The sequence below is a fragment of the Papio anubis genome, unplaced genomic scaffold, assembly GCF_008728515.1.
Source record: "Papio anubis isolate 15944 unplaced genomic scaffold, Panubis1.0 scaffold302, whole genome shotgun sequence".
Lineage (NCBI taxonomy): Eukaryota > Metazoa > Chordata > Mammalia > Primates > Cercopithecidae > Papio > Papio anubis.
In genome coordinates, this window is record NW_022163129.1 from 43,068 (window position 1) to 64,179 (window position 21,112).

Consider the following 21,112-nt stretch of genomic DNA (forward strand, 5'->3'; position numbering starts at 1 on the left):
TCTGCCTCCTGGGTTCAAGCAATTCTCCTGTGTCAACCTCCCAAGTAGCTGGAACTACAGGCACACCACCACTAAGCCCGGCTAATTTTTGTATTTTCAGTAGAGACGGGGTTTCACAATATTGGTTAGGCTGGTCTTGAACTCCTGAACTCAGGTGATCCACCCTCCTCAGCCTCCCAAAGTGCTGAGATTACAAGAGTGAGCTACCACGCCCAGCCTAGTTAGGGCACTTTCATTCTCTAAGCTCTTTGAAGACCTGACTCACATTTCTTTTTCAAACCTGCAAAATTTCTAATACAATTGTTCCTTGGTATCCACAGGGGATTAGTTCCAGGCTCATGGACATCAAAATCTGCAGACATTCAATTCCCTTTTATAAAACAGAGCAGTGTTTGCATATCATCTATGCACATAGCAAATCTTCCTGTATACTTTAAATCACCTCTTGATTACTTATAATATCTAATACAATGTAAGTACTATGTAAATAGTTACACTATGCTGTATTTTTGTATTTTTTTATTCTTGTATTGCTATTTTTAATTGGTTTTTTCCCCAAATATCTTCAATCTGCAGTTGGTTGTATCTGCAGACGTGGAAGCCAAAGATGCAGAACCTGCAGGTATGGGACCCACAAACAGGGAGGGCCAAAAGTACACACAGGAAGAACTCAACATTTACCAGCTTACTGATAAACTAAAAGGATGGAGTAATTATCCTAAGATCCTAGGTTGTGTCCCATCCATAAGAAGCTAAAATTTCAGGCTCAAAAATACATATATTTTGGGAATAAGTCACAGGAAGTAACGGTGAGGAAGACCTTTACTGGGAAAAACAGTGAACAGGAAGAGAGTGAAAGTTGAGAACTAGAGTAACTTATAAACAGAAGCAACCAAACATTCCTCCAGTAAGGTCATTCCTCAGCCGGGTCAGCTTTAGATCTAAGTAACAGAAGAATTCTCTCAACAATCTCTTCTCTTCTGACAGTACTATGAGAGAATTAAGACTCTCCGAATAAAACAGACTCACAGGAGACTTGAAGGATGGTAAGGAAATTTACCCTATCTTGAAAATAAGATTTCCCAAATCCACAAGACTATTTTCAGGCAAATCTCCTTGTCTTTCTAACTCAAATTAACTCAAAGGTTATACGGGATTCAACTTCTATGGTGATTAAGGGAAGGAAAAACAAAACACAAAAAGTAAGAATTCTGAAAAGTGCAATAAAGCAGAAGGATGGACCCAGGTCCATGGTCATTCCCTTCATCCTACCCAGTGCCCACCCACAGGTAAAGTCATCACCACTAACCTGATCTGCATCTGCATGAACTCCAGGAGACTGAGCAGATGGCACCTCCTGCTGGACTGCAGCCACTGCCCCATTAGGCATCAGGATGAGTTGGGAAGCTAGAGGCACATTCCGACCCAGAGTTCGGTTTACCTGCAATAGGTTTCCCAGCTGTGGCTGGCAAGGAGAGGAAGACGAAGAGCAAAGAGGACAAGAGGGAAAGAAGAGACAGAAGAGATGGAAAGGAAGGACCACAAGACAAAATAAACAGAAGATATTAAACAGCTGAGCCCTGCCTGTTCCACACCAACCCAGGAGCCTCATACTCTCCACATGTGATGAACCATCCAGAAGAAAACCTAGAATGCACAGAAAACTACAGATTGATGTCAAAGAGTCAGACGTCGAAGAAATAGAGAAAATTAGGATTTTAGAACAAGTACTTATATATATCGCTCAGTAGGCTGGGCGATAACACAGAATTTGTATACTTGTGCCAAAGGTTTAAAGGTCGACTATATCTAACACTAATTTAGTCAAATGTTAAGCCAGTATTTTCTAGCATAATATCTTAATTTAATCTACAGGCTACCTGTGAACAGAGAGCATCACTTCTAGGTTAAGTAAAGTATGGGAAGTAGGTCCCAGCTTCTCTCAAGACATCAGGGTAACCATGGTTTTAAAAAATGGCTTTTGGCCGGGAGCACTGGCTCACGCCTGTAATCCTACCACTTTGGGAGGCCGAGGCAGGCGGATCTCCTGAGGTCAGGAGTTCCAGACCAGCCTGGCCAACATGGCGAAACCCCATCTCTACTAAAAATACAAAAATTAACCAGGTGTAGTGGCGCGTGCCTGTAATCCCAGCTACCTGGGAGGCTGAGGCAGGAGAATCACTGGAACTCGGGAGGCAGAGGCTGCAGTGAGCCGAGATTGTGCCACTGCACTCCAGCCTAGGTGACACAGTGAGATTCTGTCTCAAAACAAACAAACAAACAAAAAAAATAAAACCAGCTTTCACTCAACTATTTGCCAGGGCCAGACAATCATGCCCCTGGGGCAATGGTGGCTGCATCTGTGGCTTACCCGTAGATACATCTGGGCCTGCGACTGGTTGAGGGGTGGGGAGGTGGTGTTCCCCAGTAGCACAGATTGGGTCAAGGTGGTAGCACTGGGAGAGCTCACACTCTGGGATCGGCTGATGAGCTGGGCGGCCGATGTGGTGGCCAGATTGATCTGTGTGGTATAGAAAGGAACCAGGACTAAGGATTTGGGAGAAGTAAAAGGAAATGTACATGACTGACAAAATCAGAGTTACACAGTGAAGAACAGAGTATTTCACTTTCATGGAGCCGGGGGAAATGAATAATGTCTTCCTATCCAAAACTGTCATCCTGGTTACTTTAGGGTATTACCGAAGTGAAAAAAAACCAACAGTCTCTAACCACTAGTGTTAACAGTTGAGAAGACAAAAGATTGAAACAGAACAGATTTTACTTCTCATTGAAGAGTTCAGGGATTAGTCCCTTTCTTTTGTTATTTCCTCTTCTTCCCCAGAATTTTCTTTTCTTTCTTCCTTAGACTTCCTCTTTAGAGACTCCAATATAGATTAATGTTGGTTACTTTCCCCTGTACTACTATTCTCTACTTAAGAGCAGTAACTATCCACTGACAGCTCAATACACACTCTCAGATCAGCGGCACAAAGTAATTTAACCCAGGGACAAAGACCCAGGTAGAGACGCCTCTCAGTGGGAGAGGCAGTACTCACCGAGGCCTGGGTGGTGGTAGTCTGCTGCTGTGTAGTGCTGGTGTTTGGGGAGCTGGCCTGCCGACTGGCAGCAATTGTGGCCTGTTAAAGGGGAAGGGAAACAAGAAGTAGCAAAGACAGTGAAGGAAAAAGCTCTCAGTCTTCTAGTAATAAATCACAAGCACAAAACATAGAGATTTGACTTTATAAACAGGGAGATTCCACTTTAGGGTAAAGAAAAGTATATTCACTAGCCTGATAATCCTCACATTACCACATATGCTAACCAGTTAGTCCCACATAACCCTCCTGGGGCAGAGAGGCAACTTGCCCTCCAGTTCCCACTCTCTTTTAGGTGGAAAAAGATGTGGTTTTTTTGGTTTTTTTTTTTTTTTTTTTTTTAAGGAGGAGTCTCGCCTCTTTCACCCAGGCTGGAGTGCAGTGGCATGATCTCGGCTCACTGCAACCTCCGCCTGCCAGGTTCAAGTGATTCTCCTGCCTCAGCCTCCAGAGTAGCTAGGATTACAGGCGCACACCACCACGCCCAGCTAATTTTTGTATTTTTAGTAGAGGGGGTTTTACCATATTGACCAGGCTGGTCTTGAACTCTTGACTGCAAGTGATCCACCTGCCTCAGCCTCCCAGAGTGCTGGGATTACAGGCGTGAGCCACCGTGGCCAGCCGGAAAAAGATCTTTTGGTCAGGTCATATCATGAGTCAATGCAAGTCTAGTCCAGAGGTATCACATATAAATACAATGTGAACCACATATATAATTTTCTACTATGCAAATTTTTAAAAAGTGAAACAGGAAGTTAACTTTCATAATTTATTTTATTTAGCCCAATATAAATATCACTTCACACGCAATTAATATTTTTTAATTACTGATATTTTACCTTTTTTGTACTAAGTAGTCTAACTCTAAAATCTTATAGGACGTCTCCATTTAGACTAGCCACATTTCAAGCACTCAATAGCGATATGTGGCTAGTGACTATGATATTAGACGGTGTAGGTCTAGATTATAGACAGCACAGGTCTAGAACATAGCCACTCTACACCTAAAAAGTGATTTTATAGTTCTTACTGCAACCCCAGAAGCTAAGATGCATCCATCCTCCCACAGGAGACAGGAGGCAGAAGAGGTGCCTGCAGCCTGGCTTAGTATAGGATGCAATATGCCCAAAAAATCTCCCCTACCCACCTGTAGTGCCTGTCCCCTCCCTCTCGGGCCAGCTGGCTGCTGACCTCTCACCTGCTGGACAGCAGCCAGGCTATGCAGCTGGGCATTACTGAGTTGCTGCTGGAGCATGAACTGGTGGAAATACTGAGCTGCATTGGGCTGCCGCTGCAGTGCCTGCAGAGCCTAGGAAAAGACAGAGAGGATAAAATATTTAGAATGGACTCCTAGCTCCTATTCTATGTAAATCACTATATTTGTGTGGCCATGGGAAGGACAGAAACCAGAGGAGATGGGAGTTTGGGCTAAATCTTCAACAGCTATTTTCCTTTTTTTTTTTTTTGAGACAGAGTTTCGCTGGTTGCCCAGGGCTGGAGTGCAACGGCGCAATCTACCGCAACCACCGCAACCTCCGCCTCCCAGGTTCAAGTGATTCTCCTGCCTCAGCCTCCCAAGTAGCTGGGATTACAGGCATGCGCCACCGTGCCCAGCTTATTTTGGATTTTTAGTAGAGACAGAGTTTTTCCATGTGGGGTCAAGCTGGTCTCGAACTCCTGACCTCAGGTGATCCGCCTGCCTCAGCCTCCCAAAGTGCTGAGATTATAGGCATGAGCCACCACGCCCAGCCTTTTCCTTCATTTTTTTTAGAGCAAGGTCAACTTGCTCTATCACCCAGGATGGAGCGCAGTGGCGTGATCATAGTCTACTGTAACCTCAAACTCCTAGTTCAAACAATCCTCCTGACTGCCTCAGCCTCCCAAGTAGCTAGGACTACAGGTATGCACCGCCATGTCTAGCTAATTTTTTTTATTTTTAGAGATGGGGTGTTGCTATGTTACCCAGGCTGGTCTTGAACTCCTGGCCTCAAGAGATCCTTCTGAGCCAGGCGCAGTGGCTCATGCCTGTAATCCCAGCACTTTGGGAGGCCTAGGAGGGCAGATCACCTGAGGTCAAGAGTTTCAAGACCAGCCTGGCCAACATGGTGAAAACTCCGCCTCTACTAAAAATACAAAAAATTAGCTGAGCATGGTGGCGGGCGACTGTAATCCCAACTACTAGGGAGGCTGAGGCAGAAGAATCGCTTGAACCTGGGAGGCGGAGGTTGTAATGAGCTGAGATCGCGCCATTGCACTCTGGCCTGGGCAACAAGAGCAAAACTCGACCTCAAAAAAAAAAAAAAAAATCCTTCTGCCTCTGCCTCAGTAAGTCTATATGGTCCTTTAAAAACTGGAAGAAACAATCACAGTCATGCACCACATAACCACTATTTGGTCAATGGCAGACCACATATACAAGAGCTATACTATATAACCTAGCAATAGGCTATACTATATAACCTAGGTGTATAGTAGGCTATATAGTCTGGGTTTGTGTACGTGCACTCTATGACAGTCACACAATTACAAAATTGCCTAACAATACATTTCTCAGAACATATTCCTGTCATTAAGTGACGCATGACTGTAATTCTATGGTTTATTCTCCATAGAATGTAAGAAAAGCAAAGCAGTGCAATTTACACAAACTTATTTCTCCAATTGGGAGCTGGAAATACATGCCATAGCAAAGACTAGACAGGGTGAAAATAAACAAGATGCCGATTAATGTAAAGAAAACAAGAAAAAAAGCTGGGCATGGTGGCATGTGCCTATAGTCCCAGCTAGTCAGGAGGATAAGATGAGAGAACTGGGAGTCTGAGGCTGCAGTGAGCCCTGATCGCACCACTGCACTCCAACTTGGGCAGCAGAGCTAGACTTTGTCTCAAGAAAAAAAAAAGAAAGAAAAGGAGAAAATGTAAAAGTATATTTTAGATAGAGAGTAAAGGTTATAGAGTCCTAATGGGTTGGAAATAATGAAAAAATAAATAGTGGCTTCTAAAAGATTCCATCAGGTAAAATTTTCAACGAATTCAACCAATTGGCATTTTTACATATTTACAGTATGCTAATACAGATTTATAAAATGAACAGTAGTTTGGTTTTAGTGCTAACTGGACTTTACTGAATTCTTATTCTTCAGTAATTGGAACTATTTTTATCATATGCATAGTTATTCTAGTAACCAAAATATTTACTAAAAGACCTCATTCCCTAACAGAATTAATACAAACATGGAATTTGCTGTTTGTTTAAAAATAAATCTCTAAAGAGTTCCATGATACTTCTATTACTCAAGGGGATTTACAAGAATGGCCAAAGATTAAAAACCTGGCAATCCAGGATGAGAAAGGGTTAGTTAGAATCTAGCTAGATGGACTGAATGTTGTTTTTTAAATCCTTATTTGAAAGACCGGATTTCACTGTTTGCTTGCCCAAACCTTGTAAACTCCTAAGATTCTCAGGGCTGGAAGACAGCTTAGTCATCATTTAACCCAACTCTCCCCAATTTGTTGAAAAAGAACTGAGCACAATTATTTTCCAGCATCACTGCCTACCACAAGCCAAGACTCACAGACCACGGCCCCTCAGAGCTGAGCCTCACCTGCACTGCTTGTCGCTCATACAGTGACATTTGAGCTATCTGGGGCCGAGAGCTGCCCCCTGAGCTGGAACTCCCATTGGTGGAGTTGGAGTTCTGCTCGCTCTCAGTCTCCATGATAGCGGTCCAGGGTCCCCAAGGCTGGTGCTCTGACTCAAGACCTAGATGGAAGCAGTAAAAGGTTAAAACTTATATCTTGATCCCAAGCTGTTATCTCATGTTATTATTCAAGAACACAAGAAATCCCTAAGTATCTGAGAATCTTCCTCCTCTTCCATAAGCCATGATTTCTCATCTTAAAACTCCCAAATCTTCAGTACACTCTTGCAACCATGTCTTCCCAATATTACCATCTTTTGAAGCTATGCAGTCTCAAAAGAAACAGCCTTTACATATTCCCTCATGGATGTCACTAAGTAAAACGGCCAGAATGTGAGATGGCACCTTACAATACCAAAGCTACCTTACATTCCCATAGCATTTTTTAACAGTTTAAAATCTACCCACTTAAAACTTTTGGCTGTCTCATTTTTGTCTCCATCTGCATCGCATTATCATCCAAATGAGTCACCATATACTGGAGAGCCACTGGTTGCCTCCTTTCACTGGGCTAGGCACTTCACCTATACTCTCTCTCTCATAGTAGTGCTGTTAACACTGTTATCCTTATTTTACAATTTAAGAAATAAGGTTTTCTGAGATTAAAGAAGTTGCCCTAGTAAGTATCAAGTCTTTAGACTAACACATGCTTCTTCAAACCAAACTCTGATTAAGGCAGTGTCATTCACTATGATAGTGAGTACTCGTTATCCTCATTCTATGGGGGAGGACCTTAACATACAGACACATTTAGTGGGTCATGAAAGGTCATAATACTAGGAGGCAGAAGAGCTCACCTACAGCCCACATAGCCCAAATAGCTGCCTGGTTCCAGCTCCGGCTACTAATAACACCTCAGGCATGTCGCTTTTCCTCCTTATACCTGTTTCCTCACTGCAAAGACGGCTTCATACTGAATGTAATATATCATTTTAAGACATGACTCCGGGGTATGCAACATAGAAATACACACAATGAAAATCTTCAAGAAAGTAAGATGCAACTTTGTAGTCTACTAACGTCAGAATTTACCCACTGGGGACTACACTTAAATTTGCAAAAAGACACATGAAAACATTGCTAAGAACCAAGCAAAGAGACAGGAGATGAGAAGAAGAAATATTCTTCCAAAGCAGCACTAAATGACAATAAGGTTTTTACTCATTCTTTTTGTTTTTCTCTTTTGTTAAGCTTCACACTATTTTCTCTACTTCTGAGGCACTGGGCCAATATCAGGTCACCAAAATATTATTTGGCTTAGGAATATAAACATCAAACCAGAATTTCTGCTAAGTGTTGTCAACAGTTTTATTAGGGTGAATGGATTGGTCATAGCGATTGCATCCAAAACAAACAAACAAGCAAAGTAAATAAAATCAAACTGCTTGGCCTTGGCAATAAAGCTGAGGATATTTCTTATTATCTCATTCCCAGTACCATCCGATCACACCATTATCCCACCCCCAAATCTTTAGTTTCATTTAGGACTAGCAAATGTCACTGCAAACATGTATATAACCCAAAAAGTACATAGGAAAAATCACATCAGCTTCAACTAGTCTACCTTCTCCCCACATCTTTTGCCAAAATATCAAAGCACTAAACAGATACAGACCCATGAATCCTCATTATCAGCATGTGAAGAAAAAAAGTGGGTAAGGATTAGAGGCAGCACGGCACAGTTTTATAGATTACTGGATTTAGTTCACTGGACTCAGAGACTTGAGACCCCTTTGCTAGGTATAGAGACTATAATTCCTACGTTCACATGTGAAAATACTCACAAACTGTATCACCCCTCGTCTCCCCAAAACCGAATTCTTATTAACAATTTTATTTTGATTGTGAACTAGAAATAAAAATGTAAAGGGACCAACTTAAAAGTCTCAATAAAATCGAGGGAAATTGCCACCAAAACCAGGATTCCTGGATCCCAGGCACATAAATGTATTCATTTGTGATCAACACTATGACTACAAGATTAAATACAAAAAATGGAGACAAGCAGTTTCGGCAGCACCAGGAATTAAAATTTTCAAAATTAAACTGGAAGAGAGTGAGAAGCTGATCCACAGATGTCCCCAAAGTAGCTAAGCCACGGTCATCCTAAAAGGTAGCATGTGGGGTATACATGGGGTTGGGTAGGCGCACAGACCTACCGAAGGGAGCTAGAAAGGGACATTGAAGTGGACTTAGTATTGGGTCGAGAGTTGGAGAAAGTCAGTATCCCTAAGCACGAAACTCTTATCATGTAGAAAGGATGGGACATAGGAAGGGGGACGGGAGAAGGGGGTGGTTCAGGGAAGACTGTGCCAAAGACATGGTAATAATCAAGAGAACAGGGAGAGTAGACGCCCAGGGGTCCTGGTTCTATATAGAACCTTGATGAAAATGATGTTTCAAAGAGAAATCAAATACACCGGGGGAAGGGGGTGGATCCAGTGGTGCGCCCAGAGCGAACTGACCCAAGTGAGCAGAGACATGTGCATACAGATAGCAGGGAGACAGGCAGAAGTCAACGAACTGGAGGTTGAAGAACCCAGCGGACCACGAAAGCAGGGAGATAACTAGACAGCATGCTCGGCTGGAAGGACCAAAGTCAGAGAAGGAAAAATGAATAAGAAAATGAGCAGTCAGAGGCAGCTAGGGTGACGGACAGACAGCATGAAGCGCAGCAGAATGAATAGCCAGAAGACTCGGACAGGCAGAGCCGAAGGACCGCAGAGCTCAGCGCCAGAGGTAGGCAGGGAAAGCAACTGGGGGAGGTACCTGGGGCGTTACACAGATGGAGGTGGCTGAGGAAACATCCCCGCGCAGCCAAGCCCCCAAAGGTCCTGCCCCTCCCCGGCCCTCGGTCGCCCGGTTACCTTCTCGCCTGGCTCTGCACCCAAGTCTTCCCCGGGGGCGTCCACCTCATGTGCCGGGGTCCCCAGTCGCCAGGCTGGGCTGGGGGCTCGCTCGGCCTCCGCGGCGGGCTCCCCTCGCCTCCTCCCCTTCCTGGAGGGGCGGGGGCGCCGAGGGCGGGGTGGGAGGCGCCCGGCGCGGCCGCGGCTCCCCGCCCCTCCCGCCGCTCCGGGTGCGGGCCCGGCAGCGGCTCAGCCAGGCCTCCGGGGCTCGCTCCGGGCCTGTCACTTCCTGCCCGGCCGAGGAGGTGGGGGCCGCAGGCCGGGGGCTGCGGGCCGGGCTGGAGGAGGGGGCTGCGGGGAGGTGCTTCCGGGGCAGCCGGACCCCTCCCCCGTCCCTCCGCCTCCCCTCGGCGCCCTCCGCCCCCTCCCGCCCGCGAGTCCCTCGTTTCCTGCCGGCGCCCGTTGCCATGGCGACGCAGCTCCCGGGCCTCTGCGCTCCAGGCCCCGGGGTTTTTTCCTCTCTCGCTCTCTTTCTCCTCTTTTTTTACCCCCTTCTTTCTCTCCGAGTTCTGCTCGCCGGTTGGAGGGAGAACACTAACAAAGTGCTGGCCTCTAGTGGGGAACGCACTTCTCGGAGAGGAGAGGGAGATGGGAGAAGGGAGGGAAGTGACGTGAGAAGGGGAGAAAGAAGGTATTTTCTGGAGCTGCTGGGAATAAGGGATAGAAAGAAAGGATCAAAGGGACCAAGAGGCAGAGAAGGAGAAACAGCAAAGCTACGACCCCTAGAGAAACGATAGACTGGGAAAGGAAATGAGGCAAAGGAAAGGAGAGAAAAGGCCAGAAAAACTTTGAGAATGAGAGAAAGGAGGGAGAAGGTTGATTGTTTAATCCCTCACCTCAACTCCAAGAAGGCGGGAACGAATGCTGCAGAAACAGCTAAGCCATTAGGAGTTGACTTCATTTTCAAAGCAGCAACCTAATATAACTTCCTTTGGATAGCACTTAAGTTTGTCATTTCAGAGATTTGTGTGTGCTTCGTTTTAAATATGTATATGAGTTCGAATGACAAAAACGGGAAAAGGCCAGAGTATAGAGATGTAGAACAATAGGGCTGTTTCTGGGAACACTAAACATTTGATCGGGGAGCCTTTGTCATTGTATTTATGGTACCAACTTACCGGTTTTTAATTATTCGCTCATCGTTCAGCATTCAATAAATATTTGTAGAGCGCCTACTATGTGCTAAATCATGGAAGCTTGGATTGCATCAGTGCACAAAACAAAGATAACTGCCTTACTGCCTTCATTAACCTTTACAGAAGGGTCTGGGGGATGCCTCGTGGATTAACAACTGGGACTGATGCTTTTTCTCTTGCTCTCTCAGTCTTCCTAACCTCTATCCTAGACAGTTATTTTCTCTGTCAATCCACTCTTCTTTCTCTCCTTTAAAAGCCCATGCATGGTTTGTTTATAGAGAAAAAAACAGAAGTATTATTTTGCTTATAAATTATATCCATTTAGATTTTTCTTTGAGAGAGGAGTATTTGGACTCCAAGCTCTTTATTTGTGGCAGCCAAATTAAAATCGGAGAACAATCTCTGCAGGCTTCTGGGAACTAGTCAGACAGGTATGTGAGGGAAGAAACCGGAGGGCAGCCAAAGGACTGGGAAAGTGAAGACACGGGGTATGAGGAGGTGAAAGGGTGTGTTGCCAGGCCGTGGATGACAGGCATTGGCTGAGGATGAATTGAAAAGATTCTGACTGGAGAACCAGTGGTGAAAACGAAGTAAAGCATTCGTTGTTTAATTCACACCTGGATTTTTGGCATGTCAAAGGGGTTAAAGCTTTTCTTGCAGAAGTTTAGAAATGGATACTGATTGAGCCTAAGCGGAATTTTCTAGTACCAATGAAAAAAAAAAAGCATCTATAGATAATTTTCAGATTATACAACATCAAAGTCAAGAAACATGACTCATGTGCTTCCTTAGTTTCCCTGGGAGAATTATAACTGTTAAGTGTCTAAAGAAGATTTATAAGCTCTTCCAAGAATAAGGAATGCAGATATAAGAGGGTATACACTAGTTTTTCAATAGCCTGTGGAACTTGTGTACCAAGAGGATACATGACCATATCTCATTTCACCCTCCTTACAAATGGAGCAGAATTACTGCTACTGCATATAGTTACATTCCACCTCTAAAGATTCTTTTCGTACTTACTTGATCACTAGCTTCTACAGCTACTAGATAATGTTAGGGGATAAACGATGAATACTTTTGTTGAGTGCCTGTTATAAATTTAGCCAGAGAATAATCTATCATGAGGCAAGCTATATTGATTATGAGCCAGTAGTTTAATTTTTATATGTAAAGGTGTGTGCTCCATATATCACAGGATTCTTTTCAAGTTCATTTTTCTCCAAGTCAGGCCAGTATTCTAAGGTTATAGGTCTAAACAGTTTCCACCAAAAAATATTTAGTATAAAAAAGAAATTTATCAACAGCAAAGTAAAGTTATAGGAAAACCTCCATACATAAGAAATCATTTTCATAGACTAAATCAGCTTGAGAACAGGCTTTGAAGAGCTTATCTCGGTCTAAACAGCAAAACAATTTGTGTTTCCTCAAGAATACTCAACTTTTTTTTTGAATTTTTCTGAAGTGTCTCATTTTCATTTAATGACTCTGCTGGAATTAGCCTTTTCTTTTTCAAACAGAGTGGTTCTCTGAATGGAGGCTACAGAATTTCTTTACTCTGCATAACACTGAAGGCCATTAGCCTAAACAGGTGAGAAGGAAAAGCATTTAATCTGGTGTATGGAAATTGAAGCCCTCCTGCAAACTTCTCTAAGGAAGGATCCTGATTTGAAAGGCTATCGATGTTTGGCAGCAACTAAAGCAAATAGACTAGAAGGTAAGCTAATAAAACTTTTCATATCAACTGAACATTGCTTAAGCATTCCTCAAGCTTCTCCTGTAAACTCAGCATTCTGCAATAAATTGTGAAGGAAGAGATGTCCTTTACCCTAAAGGTGTTAGTATCATTGGAATGTGTCTTTCTACAAGTAATCAAGTAAGAATGTGTGACCATGTTTTTATGCAAATATGGATAGGAAGAAGTAGAGAAAAAAGGAAATCATAACCTTTACTCTCCCCACCACCAATTGTGGCTGTGAACTACCATATACTGCCCACCTGTATCTCACTGTAATTCTGCATGCCACTTTAGGTCTAGTTGGGAGAAAATGAAGATTGAGTGGATTTATAGGCTTTTAGATATTTAAAGGGGAAAAAAAAAAGAACTTTAAAACTAAGCCCCTCAATTTTCAGTGAAGAAAATTGAAGTCTAAATGATAAATGTAGAAGAGGGATATGTCGTAATCCCTGGAAAATAGAAAATGTCCAATAAATATTAGTTAACTGAATTAATGTCCTAGATTCTTGCCCTTCTCTCATAGGAAAAGAATATGAAATTAAAAGATATAAGGATACCTCTCATCTCTCGCTACTAATACCTACCATAGATCCTTTCTTCAAGGAGAAGTTTAAAATTAACATACTAATTGGTTCAGCCCAATATTCCATCATCATTGCCCGCAGAAGATATAGATGTACCCCCACATCCTTAAGAGCGTAAGACTTGACGATAACATACTCTTCATCAGTTTAGACAGTTATAATGATGGCAAGTTATGCACCTTTCCTTAACTTTGGTTTGCTTTCAGTAAAACAGGGATAACACCTGGTAGTTGGTGGAAATAAATGAGATGTTTGTAAAGCACTTCACATTGGGACCTGACACATAGCACAAGCTATTATTAATTTTCCTTACTAATATATTTTTGTGATCACCAAATAGAACAAACCACTCTTTATGTTTTATTCAGTTTACATCACAACCTTATTAACTCACAATTTTAGTTGAGTTTATGCATTAATTAGTTTAGTGAACTTACTGTTATTTTATATGACAAAGAGTATTCCCTTCCTTGTAAACTACATTTGCCTCCTTCAGGCTTCAGGTATATCTTCTTGTCTACTATTTGAGTATTTAGGGAGCAAAACCATGTTGGAACCAAGTACTAGATTTATACCCTCTGGGACTATGTGTCCTAGGCCCAGAGAGCCAGGTACCTGGGAAAACATCTCAAGGGAAAAACAATTCAAAATATAGTTAGAGCGTCTGCTCATGGCCTCACATGCATTATTGTATTCAACTCACTCAATAACCTTTTCTGCTAGCTGTTTTTAATCCTTAATTTACAGATGAGGAAATTAAAGCTCTGGAAGATTAGGTAAATTGCTCAAGGTTCATAGGGGTAATAAGTAATGGAGTCGGAATTTAAATTAGGTCTGTCCATCTTCAAAGCTCATAACTACATTACATCCTTCACAGTGTGAAAATAGAGCGATGCAAAAGGTCTATTTAAAATGCTTAGCACACACATAAATGTTTGCACAAAGAAGCTTGGCATTTGCCATGGTAAATACCTGAAATGGAAGGCCCAGTCTGCCTTTGTTAACTAGAGAAATAGCTCTAGTTATCAGTCTGTAAAGACACTGTGGAGATGTCTCAGCAGAAAATAGAGATGTATATATGATTTCCCTAAATTCTCTGTTTTCTCTCTCATCTACTGATAAACTGTGGTAAGCAGAACAATGCCCCCCCACCAAGGATGTCCCCATCTGTGAAATCTCTGAATATGTTATGCTCCATGGCAAAAAAAATTAAAGTTGCAATTGGAATTAAGGTTGTTAATCAGTTGCCCTTAAAATAAGGAGATTATCATGGATTACCTTGGCAAACCCAGTGTAATCACAAGTGTCCTTAAAAGTGGACAAGGGAGGCAGGAAAGACAGGTTGAGTGATATGATATGAGAAGTATTTAACCTGTCATTTCTGTCTTTGACACTGGAAGGGGGCCACAAGCCACGTAATGTGGGAAGCCTTCAGAAGCCAGAAAAAGCAAGGAAATGGATCCTCCCCAGAGCTTCCAGAAAAGAACACAGACAGCCCTGCTGACACCTTGATTTTCACCCAGTGAGAGGCATGTCAGACTTCGTTCTTTTTTTTCTTATTTATTTATTTTAATTTTTACTATGTTCTTTTTGAGACTCTTTTTGAGTCTCACTCTGTCACCCAGGCTGGAGTGCCGTGGTGTGACCTCAGCTCACTGCAGCCTTGACCTCCCAGATTCAAGCAATTCTCATGCCTCACTTTCCCAAGTAGCTGGGATTACAGGCGCCTGCCACCATGCCCCACCCAGCCTAGTTTTGTATTTTCAGTAGAGGTGTTTTTTGGTTTTTTTTTTAAACAGAGTCTCACTCTGTAGCCCAGGCTGGAGTGCAGTGGCACGATCTCGGCTCACCGCAACCTCCACTTCCCGGGTTCAAGAGATTCTCCTGCCTCAGCCTCCAGAGCTCAGACAATCCACCTGCCTCAGTCTCCCAAAGTGCTATGATTACAGGCCTGAGCCACCGCGCCTGGCCTTTTTTCTTTTTCTTTTTTTCTTTTTCTTTTTTTTTTTTTTTTTGAGACAGAGTTTCCCTCTTGTTGTCCAGGCTGGAGTGCAATGGCACGATCTCAGCTCACCGCAACCTCCGCCTCCTGGGTTCAAGCGATTCTCCTGCCTCAGTCTCCCGAGTAGCTGGCATTACAGGTATGCGCCACCAGGCCCAGCTTATTTTGTATTTTTAGTAGAAACTGGGTTTCTCCATGTTGATCAGACTGGTTTCAAAATCCTAACCTCAGGTGATCCGCCTGCCTCCACCTCCCAAAGTGTTGGGATTTGGGAGGAATTAGCCGCCGCCACATGTCAGACTTCTGACCTACAGAACTGTAAGATAATACATTTGTATTGTTTTAAACCACTAAATTTGTGGCTTATTGTTGTGTCTCAAATCACTACCAGTGACAACAGAAAATTAACATACACCTAGTACAGGAAAGGAAAACTTCCTTCTACTCTCTTAGGTTCTGCAGCTGGTTTAAAAATTAAACTGACAAATTAGCTAATCCCAGCTACTCGGGAGGCAGAGAACCCGAGAGGCAGCAGAGGTTGCAATGAACCAGAATCACGATAATATAGATTAAGGCTGGGCGCAGTGGGTCATGTCTGTAATCCCAGCACATTGGGAAGCCGAGGCGGGTGGATCACCTGAGGTCAGGAGTTCGAGACCAGCCTGGGCAACATGGTGAAACCCTGTCTCTACTAAAAATACAAAAATTAGCTGGGCGTGGTTGTTCACGCCTCTGATCCAGGTTAGTCAGGAGGCTGAGGCAGGAGAATCACCTGAACCTGGGCAATGGAGGTTGCAGTGAGCTGAGATTGCGCAGAGGCAGGAAAATAGCGTCTGGAGGCAGGGGGCATAAGGCTAATTCACACTTAAGCTATAACAGGAAATATCCTCTCCACAGGGCATATGCCATAAATGACTTTGTCCTCTTCATTTACTTTATCCTCTTCATTTACATAGGGCATACCCCAAGTAGAGGGTATTTAAACTCACAAAAACTCTGTAACAGTGCCTGACTCCCTCTGCTCAGGCCCTTTCCCACACTGTGGAGTGTACTTTCATTTTCAATAAAACCCTTCATTCCTTCCTTGGTTTGTTTGTGCATTTTGTCCAATTCTTTGTTCAAGACGCGAAGAACTTGGATATCCTCCACCATTGACATGTTTTGGCAAACCAGCCAGGAGGGAGAGGTAAGCCCAAAGTTTGGGATTCATTTTTCTCCCTTTCCTTCCTGCTCCATCCATGGAGCAGATTTGGGACTTTCCAACTTGGGACCCTTGGTGGGCAGTGCCTAAACCTGGAAGCAACTGCAGGTTTCTGGCCGTGGCCAGTGAAACTAAGGGGTTTCCTAGTGGAGAAGCCTAACCACCATTGCCCAGATCACTTACGGAATCTGGGTCTTTATTTATTTATGTTTTTTTCTTCTCTTTCTTTTTCAGTCTTACAGTGGCTGTTTCTTAGTAGCTCCTTGAAATTGAGGGCAATTGGCTGGGGTCACTGCCTGGTACTGCCTGAAGGCCGAGGAGGGAATGGGAAGAATTGCCCCGCCCCAAAGGGGGAAGACTTTTTTTTTTTAATATTTTCCACGCATGGCCCATGATCTCTACCTGCTGCGCAGTTCAGAGCAAACTTGCACATATTTCAGGCAACGTAAACCTTCTTTTCCTGTGCTAAATTCTTCCCATGTCGTACTCTACTGGCTAAGGAACAAAAGGCTCACCCGGCATCCAGTTCTCATTACAGTTCTTGGCTATTCTTATAAATCTCATAGTATGCTTTGGAGGGGAAACCTGCATTTGATGCACCCACCTAAGGCCAGAAACGTCTGGAACTCTAAGATGGGACCCTACAGGAGGATGCTCTGTGGGTTCTGCGGACCTCAAACTCTCCAAAGAGGACGCTCTTGGCAGAGGTTCTAAGGTCTAGTATTAAACCCTCCTTAGAATTTTCTCTTGGAGACCGAGCACGGTGGCTCATGCCTGTAATCCCAGCACTTTGGGAGGCCAAGGCAGGCGGATCGTTTGATGTCAGGTGTTTGAGATCAGACTGACCAACATGGTGAAACCCCATCTCTACTAAAAATACAAAAAAATCAGCCAGGCGTAGGGGCGCATGCCTGTAGTCCCAGCTACTCAGGAGACTGAGGCAAGAGAATCGCTCCAACCTGGGAGGCAGAGGTTGCAGTGAGCTGAGATCATGCCGCTGTACTCCAGCCTGGGCGAAAGAGCCAAACTCCGTCTCAAAAAAAAAAAATTATCTCACAGTTGCAATGCTGCTTGGCCCCAAAATTGTTTAGAATCTGAAATTCACTGTCTAATAGGAAAGTGTGATGGCATTGCATGTATCCAGGCTTTTGTGCTGCTGTTCTAAGCAGGGGGCCTGGTTAACATGTGACGCCCTCCTTTGGTACTGTTTGGCCCCAGTGCTCCTGGAAGTCTAGGGAGGCTGGGAGGCTTAGCCTTTCAATATCAAACTGCCATGGAGACTGCTTTACCTGAAATTTTGGTTCAGAGCCTTCCTTGTATTTTCTATTAGGTTGAAGTAAAACCACAAGCTTGGGCCGGGCGCGGTGGCTCAAGCCTGTAATCCCAGCACTTTGGGAGGCCGAGACGGGCGGATCACGAGGTCAGGAGATCGAGACCATCCTGGATAACCCGGTGAAACCCTGTCTCTACTAAAAAAATACAAAAAACTAGCCGGGCGAGGTGGCGGGCGCCTGTAGTCCCAGCTACTCGGGAGGCTGAGGCAGGAGAATGGCGTAAACCCGGGAGGCAGAGCTTGCAGTGAGCTGAGATCCGGCCACTGCACTCCAGCCTGGGCGACAGAGCGAGACTCCGTCTCAAAAAAAAAAAAAAAAAAAAACCACAAGCTTGTATTGCTATCTCATGGCTGAGGTTCCAAAGTATTGGATCTTTGTTGATGTGTGTGTATACATGTCTAGATGTGTTTATTTGTATGTACACTTACTGTTTTATGTTGTGTCTACCAAATTGGCTTGTAAGTAAAAGTGTGCTCATAAATTAAGTAAGTAAGTCTAAGCAATTTTCAAGTTCACGTGACTTAAAGTGTAACTTAATAAGCTAGCTTTGAAATTATTGGCGGAATAAAAATAGAAATGCCTTCAGAATTGTCAGCATACCTTCCACCGTTAACAGTGCCACTGCATTCCAGCCTGGGTGACAGAGAGAGACTCTGCCCCAAGATAAAAAATGAAAAGACCCAAAGAGGCAATCGGCCCTCCATATCTGCAGGTTCCACATCCATAGATTAAGCAAACCTCAGATGAAAAATATTTAGAAATGAATAAAAAATAGGCCGGGCGCAGTGGCTCACGCCTGTAATCCCAGCACTTTGGGAGGCCAAGGCAGGCGGATCACCTGAGGTAAGGAGTTCGAGACCAGCCTGACCAACATGGAGAAACCCCATCTGTACTAAAAATACAAAATTAGCAGGGTGTGGTGGCACACGCCTGTAATTCCAGCTACTCTGGAGGCTGAGGCAGGAGAATCGCTTGAACCTGTGAGGTGGAGGTTGCGGTGAGCCGAGATCGCGCCATTGCACTCCAGCCTGGGCAACAAAAGTGAAACTCCATCTCAAAAAAAAAAAAGAAGGAAAAACCACAAATATACAAATTTATAAAACACCAATTCAGTATAACAACAACTTACACAGCATTTACATTATATTAGGTATAAGTGATCTAGAGATGATTTGAAGTATACAGGAGGGCCAGGTGCAGTGACTCATGCCTATAATCCCAGCGCTTTGGGAGGCCAAGGCAGGCGGATTGCTTAAGGCCAGGAGTTCAAGACTAGCCTGTCCAACTGGTGAAACCCCACATCTACTAAAAATAGAAAAATTAGCTAGGTGTGGTAGTGCATGCCTGCAATCCCAGTTACAGGCTGAGGCACAAGAACCGCTGGAACCCAGGAGACAGAAGTTGCAGTGAGCCAAGATCACACCACTGCATTCCAGCCTGAGTGACAGCAAGACCCTCTCTCAAAAAAATAAAAAAAAAGTATACAGGAAGACGTGCATAGCTTGTATGCAAATACTATGCCGTTTTATAAAAGAGACTTGAACATCCTCAGATTTTTGCATATGCAGGGGGTGGCAACTAGAACCAATACCCTGTACATACCAAGGAACGACTGTATACCTTTTTACACAAAGAATTATAAATTATGGGGGTGTGACAAGACAAAGGGGCTTTTCCTGTAATGGCAGTAAATTGTGGGACAGTGACTAGGAAATATAAAGGGGGAACCCGTGGAAGTTAAAGGTTATTTTAGTAAGACTGTTTGCATAGGTCTATTTCAGTGTCAATTCCCTTTCTGTGGTGATAAGAATGTTCTCTTCCTTGTACACAGAGGGCACGTTTCTCATGGAAAATTGTATGACCTGCTTTCAGGTAGAAAGGGAGAATCAGAGAGCTTTTCCTGCATCAGCTGTTTCTCCAGTGCCGTCAGCTCAAATGAATATGCCAAAACAACATATTTTGGGGTGGCATATTATGAAGCTCTTTATTTTAAATTTTTCAAAAAGCAGCAAGCACTAAACATTCTCTGCTGCCTGAAGTTTAGCCAGTTGCCAGCTGCATTAGTGCGCTGGCAACAGAGAATTTCATGTTGTCACAAGGTTGGACTAATCAATGAGTAAGTGCTCAGGTATCATTTTGAGTGGCAGCATTTTAGTTCTGTAAAAGTAATATTAAAATATAATTTTCAAAAAGCTAGAATCATAACTCATGCAAATATAAAATGAATACATGTCAAAGATTTTATACAACTTATTAATGAAAGAATCTATAAGATATCAAAATCAGTTCAAAGTGCATTTGAGAAGCATGGGTGTTTCTAGGCAATTTGACAAAAGAATGTTAGTAAGATTGCTGTGTTGGATACAAATATGGTTAATGTCCTATAGGACCATGAACCATAACCTTCAGGATTATCCTTTCCATCACCAGACAGCAGCCAGTTGCAACTAAGAGTTAATCTCTGCCTCTTCTGACTTGTGAAGTAACTGAATTGATGGGAATCAATCAAAGACACAAGCCCAGTATTGAACTGAAAGAAGACCTAGTAACCTCTTCCTTTTCCAACTTTCAGAGAATATTTGTGGCAAATATAAATCTGACTAAGGAAACTGTTAGAGTTCCCAGAGTCCGAGAGAATGGATTGCCCCATCAGTGCACTCTGCCTCAGTTCTTTTTCTTGACGACCCCGGAGATAGCCGGTCATCACACATTCAGCAAACCTGCTCCTCCCTTAGACTTCCCTGATGTGGAAAGTGGCAATCCCAATGGCCCAAGTAGAAAACATTGAAGTCATTCTTGACTCTTCTCTTTAGATCACCCCCTACATCTGAGTCATCCATTTATTCAATATTCAACGAAAATACATTGAGGGCCTCCCAAGACAGTCACTTTTTTTTCTGTCACGAGTGGCCATCTGTAGACAAAACAGACAACATGTTTACCCTCATGGAGTTCACATTGTAGTAGAAAACAAACAAATCAGTAAAATCTAAAATCCACAGGAATTCAGATGATGAGAACTGCTATGGGAAAATTTTTTTAATGGAAAAATATCAGGAGAATTGGGAGATGGGGCTTAGAATTTTAACAGGGTGGTCAGGAAGACTTCACAGAGTAAGTGGCATTTATGAAAAGATGTAAAGGAAACGAGAGGAGGCACGTGCGTATCTGCTTCAGGCGGAGGATTGTGTGAAAATTTTTTTAATGGAAAAATATCAGGAGAATTGGGAGATGGGGCTTAGAATTTTAACAGGGTGGTCAGGAAGACTTCACAGAGTAAGTGGCATTTATGAAAAGATGTAAAGGAAACGAGAGGAGGCACGTGCGTATCTGCTTCAGGCGGAGGACAGTGTGTCAGAACAGCAAGCAGAGTGTGCCTGGACCAGAGTGAGTGAGATGGTTTAGCTGTGTCCCCA

General features: G+C 43.4%; 1 protein-coding gene and 1 long non-coding RNA gene across 6 annotated transcripts in view; one reads left to right on the plus strand and one right to left on the minus strand.

Moving 5' to 3' along the window:
• Window positions 1–9,933, minus strand: part of LOC116272999 (polyhomeotic-like protein 1) — a 25,658-nt gene extending 15,725 nt beyond the window's left edge. The window contains exons 1-6 of one of the 5 annotated variants that reach the window (XM_031661920.1): window positions 9,663–9,933; window positions 6,700–6,857; window positions 4,294–4,404; window positions 3,057–3,137; window positions 2,372–2,521; window positions 1,310–1,441 (exon numbers count right to left, since the gene is read on the minus strand). In XM_031661920.1, the coding sequence (XP_031517780.1) occupies window positions 1,310–1,441; window positions 2,372–2,521; window positions 3,057–3,137; window positions 4,294–4,404; window positions 6,700–6,813 (588 nt within the window). In that variant the 5' untranslated portion in view covers window positions 6,814–6,857; window positions 9,663–9,933. Of the gene's footprint in view, window positions 1–1,309; window positions 1,466–2,371; window positions 2,522–3,056; window positions 3,138–4,293; window positions 4,405–6,699; window positions 6,858–8,410; window positions 9,604–9,662 lie in introns of those variants that run through there. The other 4 variants (XM_031661919.1, XM_031661916.1, XM_031661918.1 and 1 more) reach the window with 4 other exon arrangements.
• On the plus strand, window positions 9,252–14,719 carry LOC116273001. The gene is made up of 3 exons (XR_004181524.1): window positions 9,252–9,534; window positions 12,358–12,554; window positions 14,560–14,719. It is a non-coding gene; the product is annotated as an uncharacterized LOC116273001 (long non-coding RNA).
• Window positions 14,720–21,112: the final 6,393 nt, after the last annotated feature.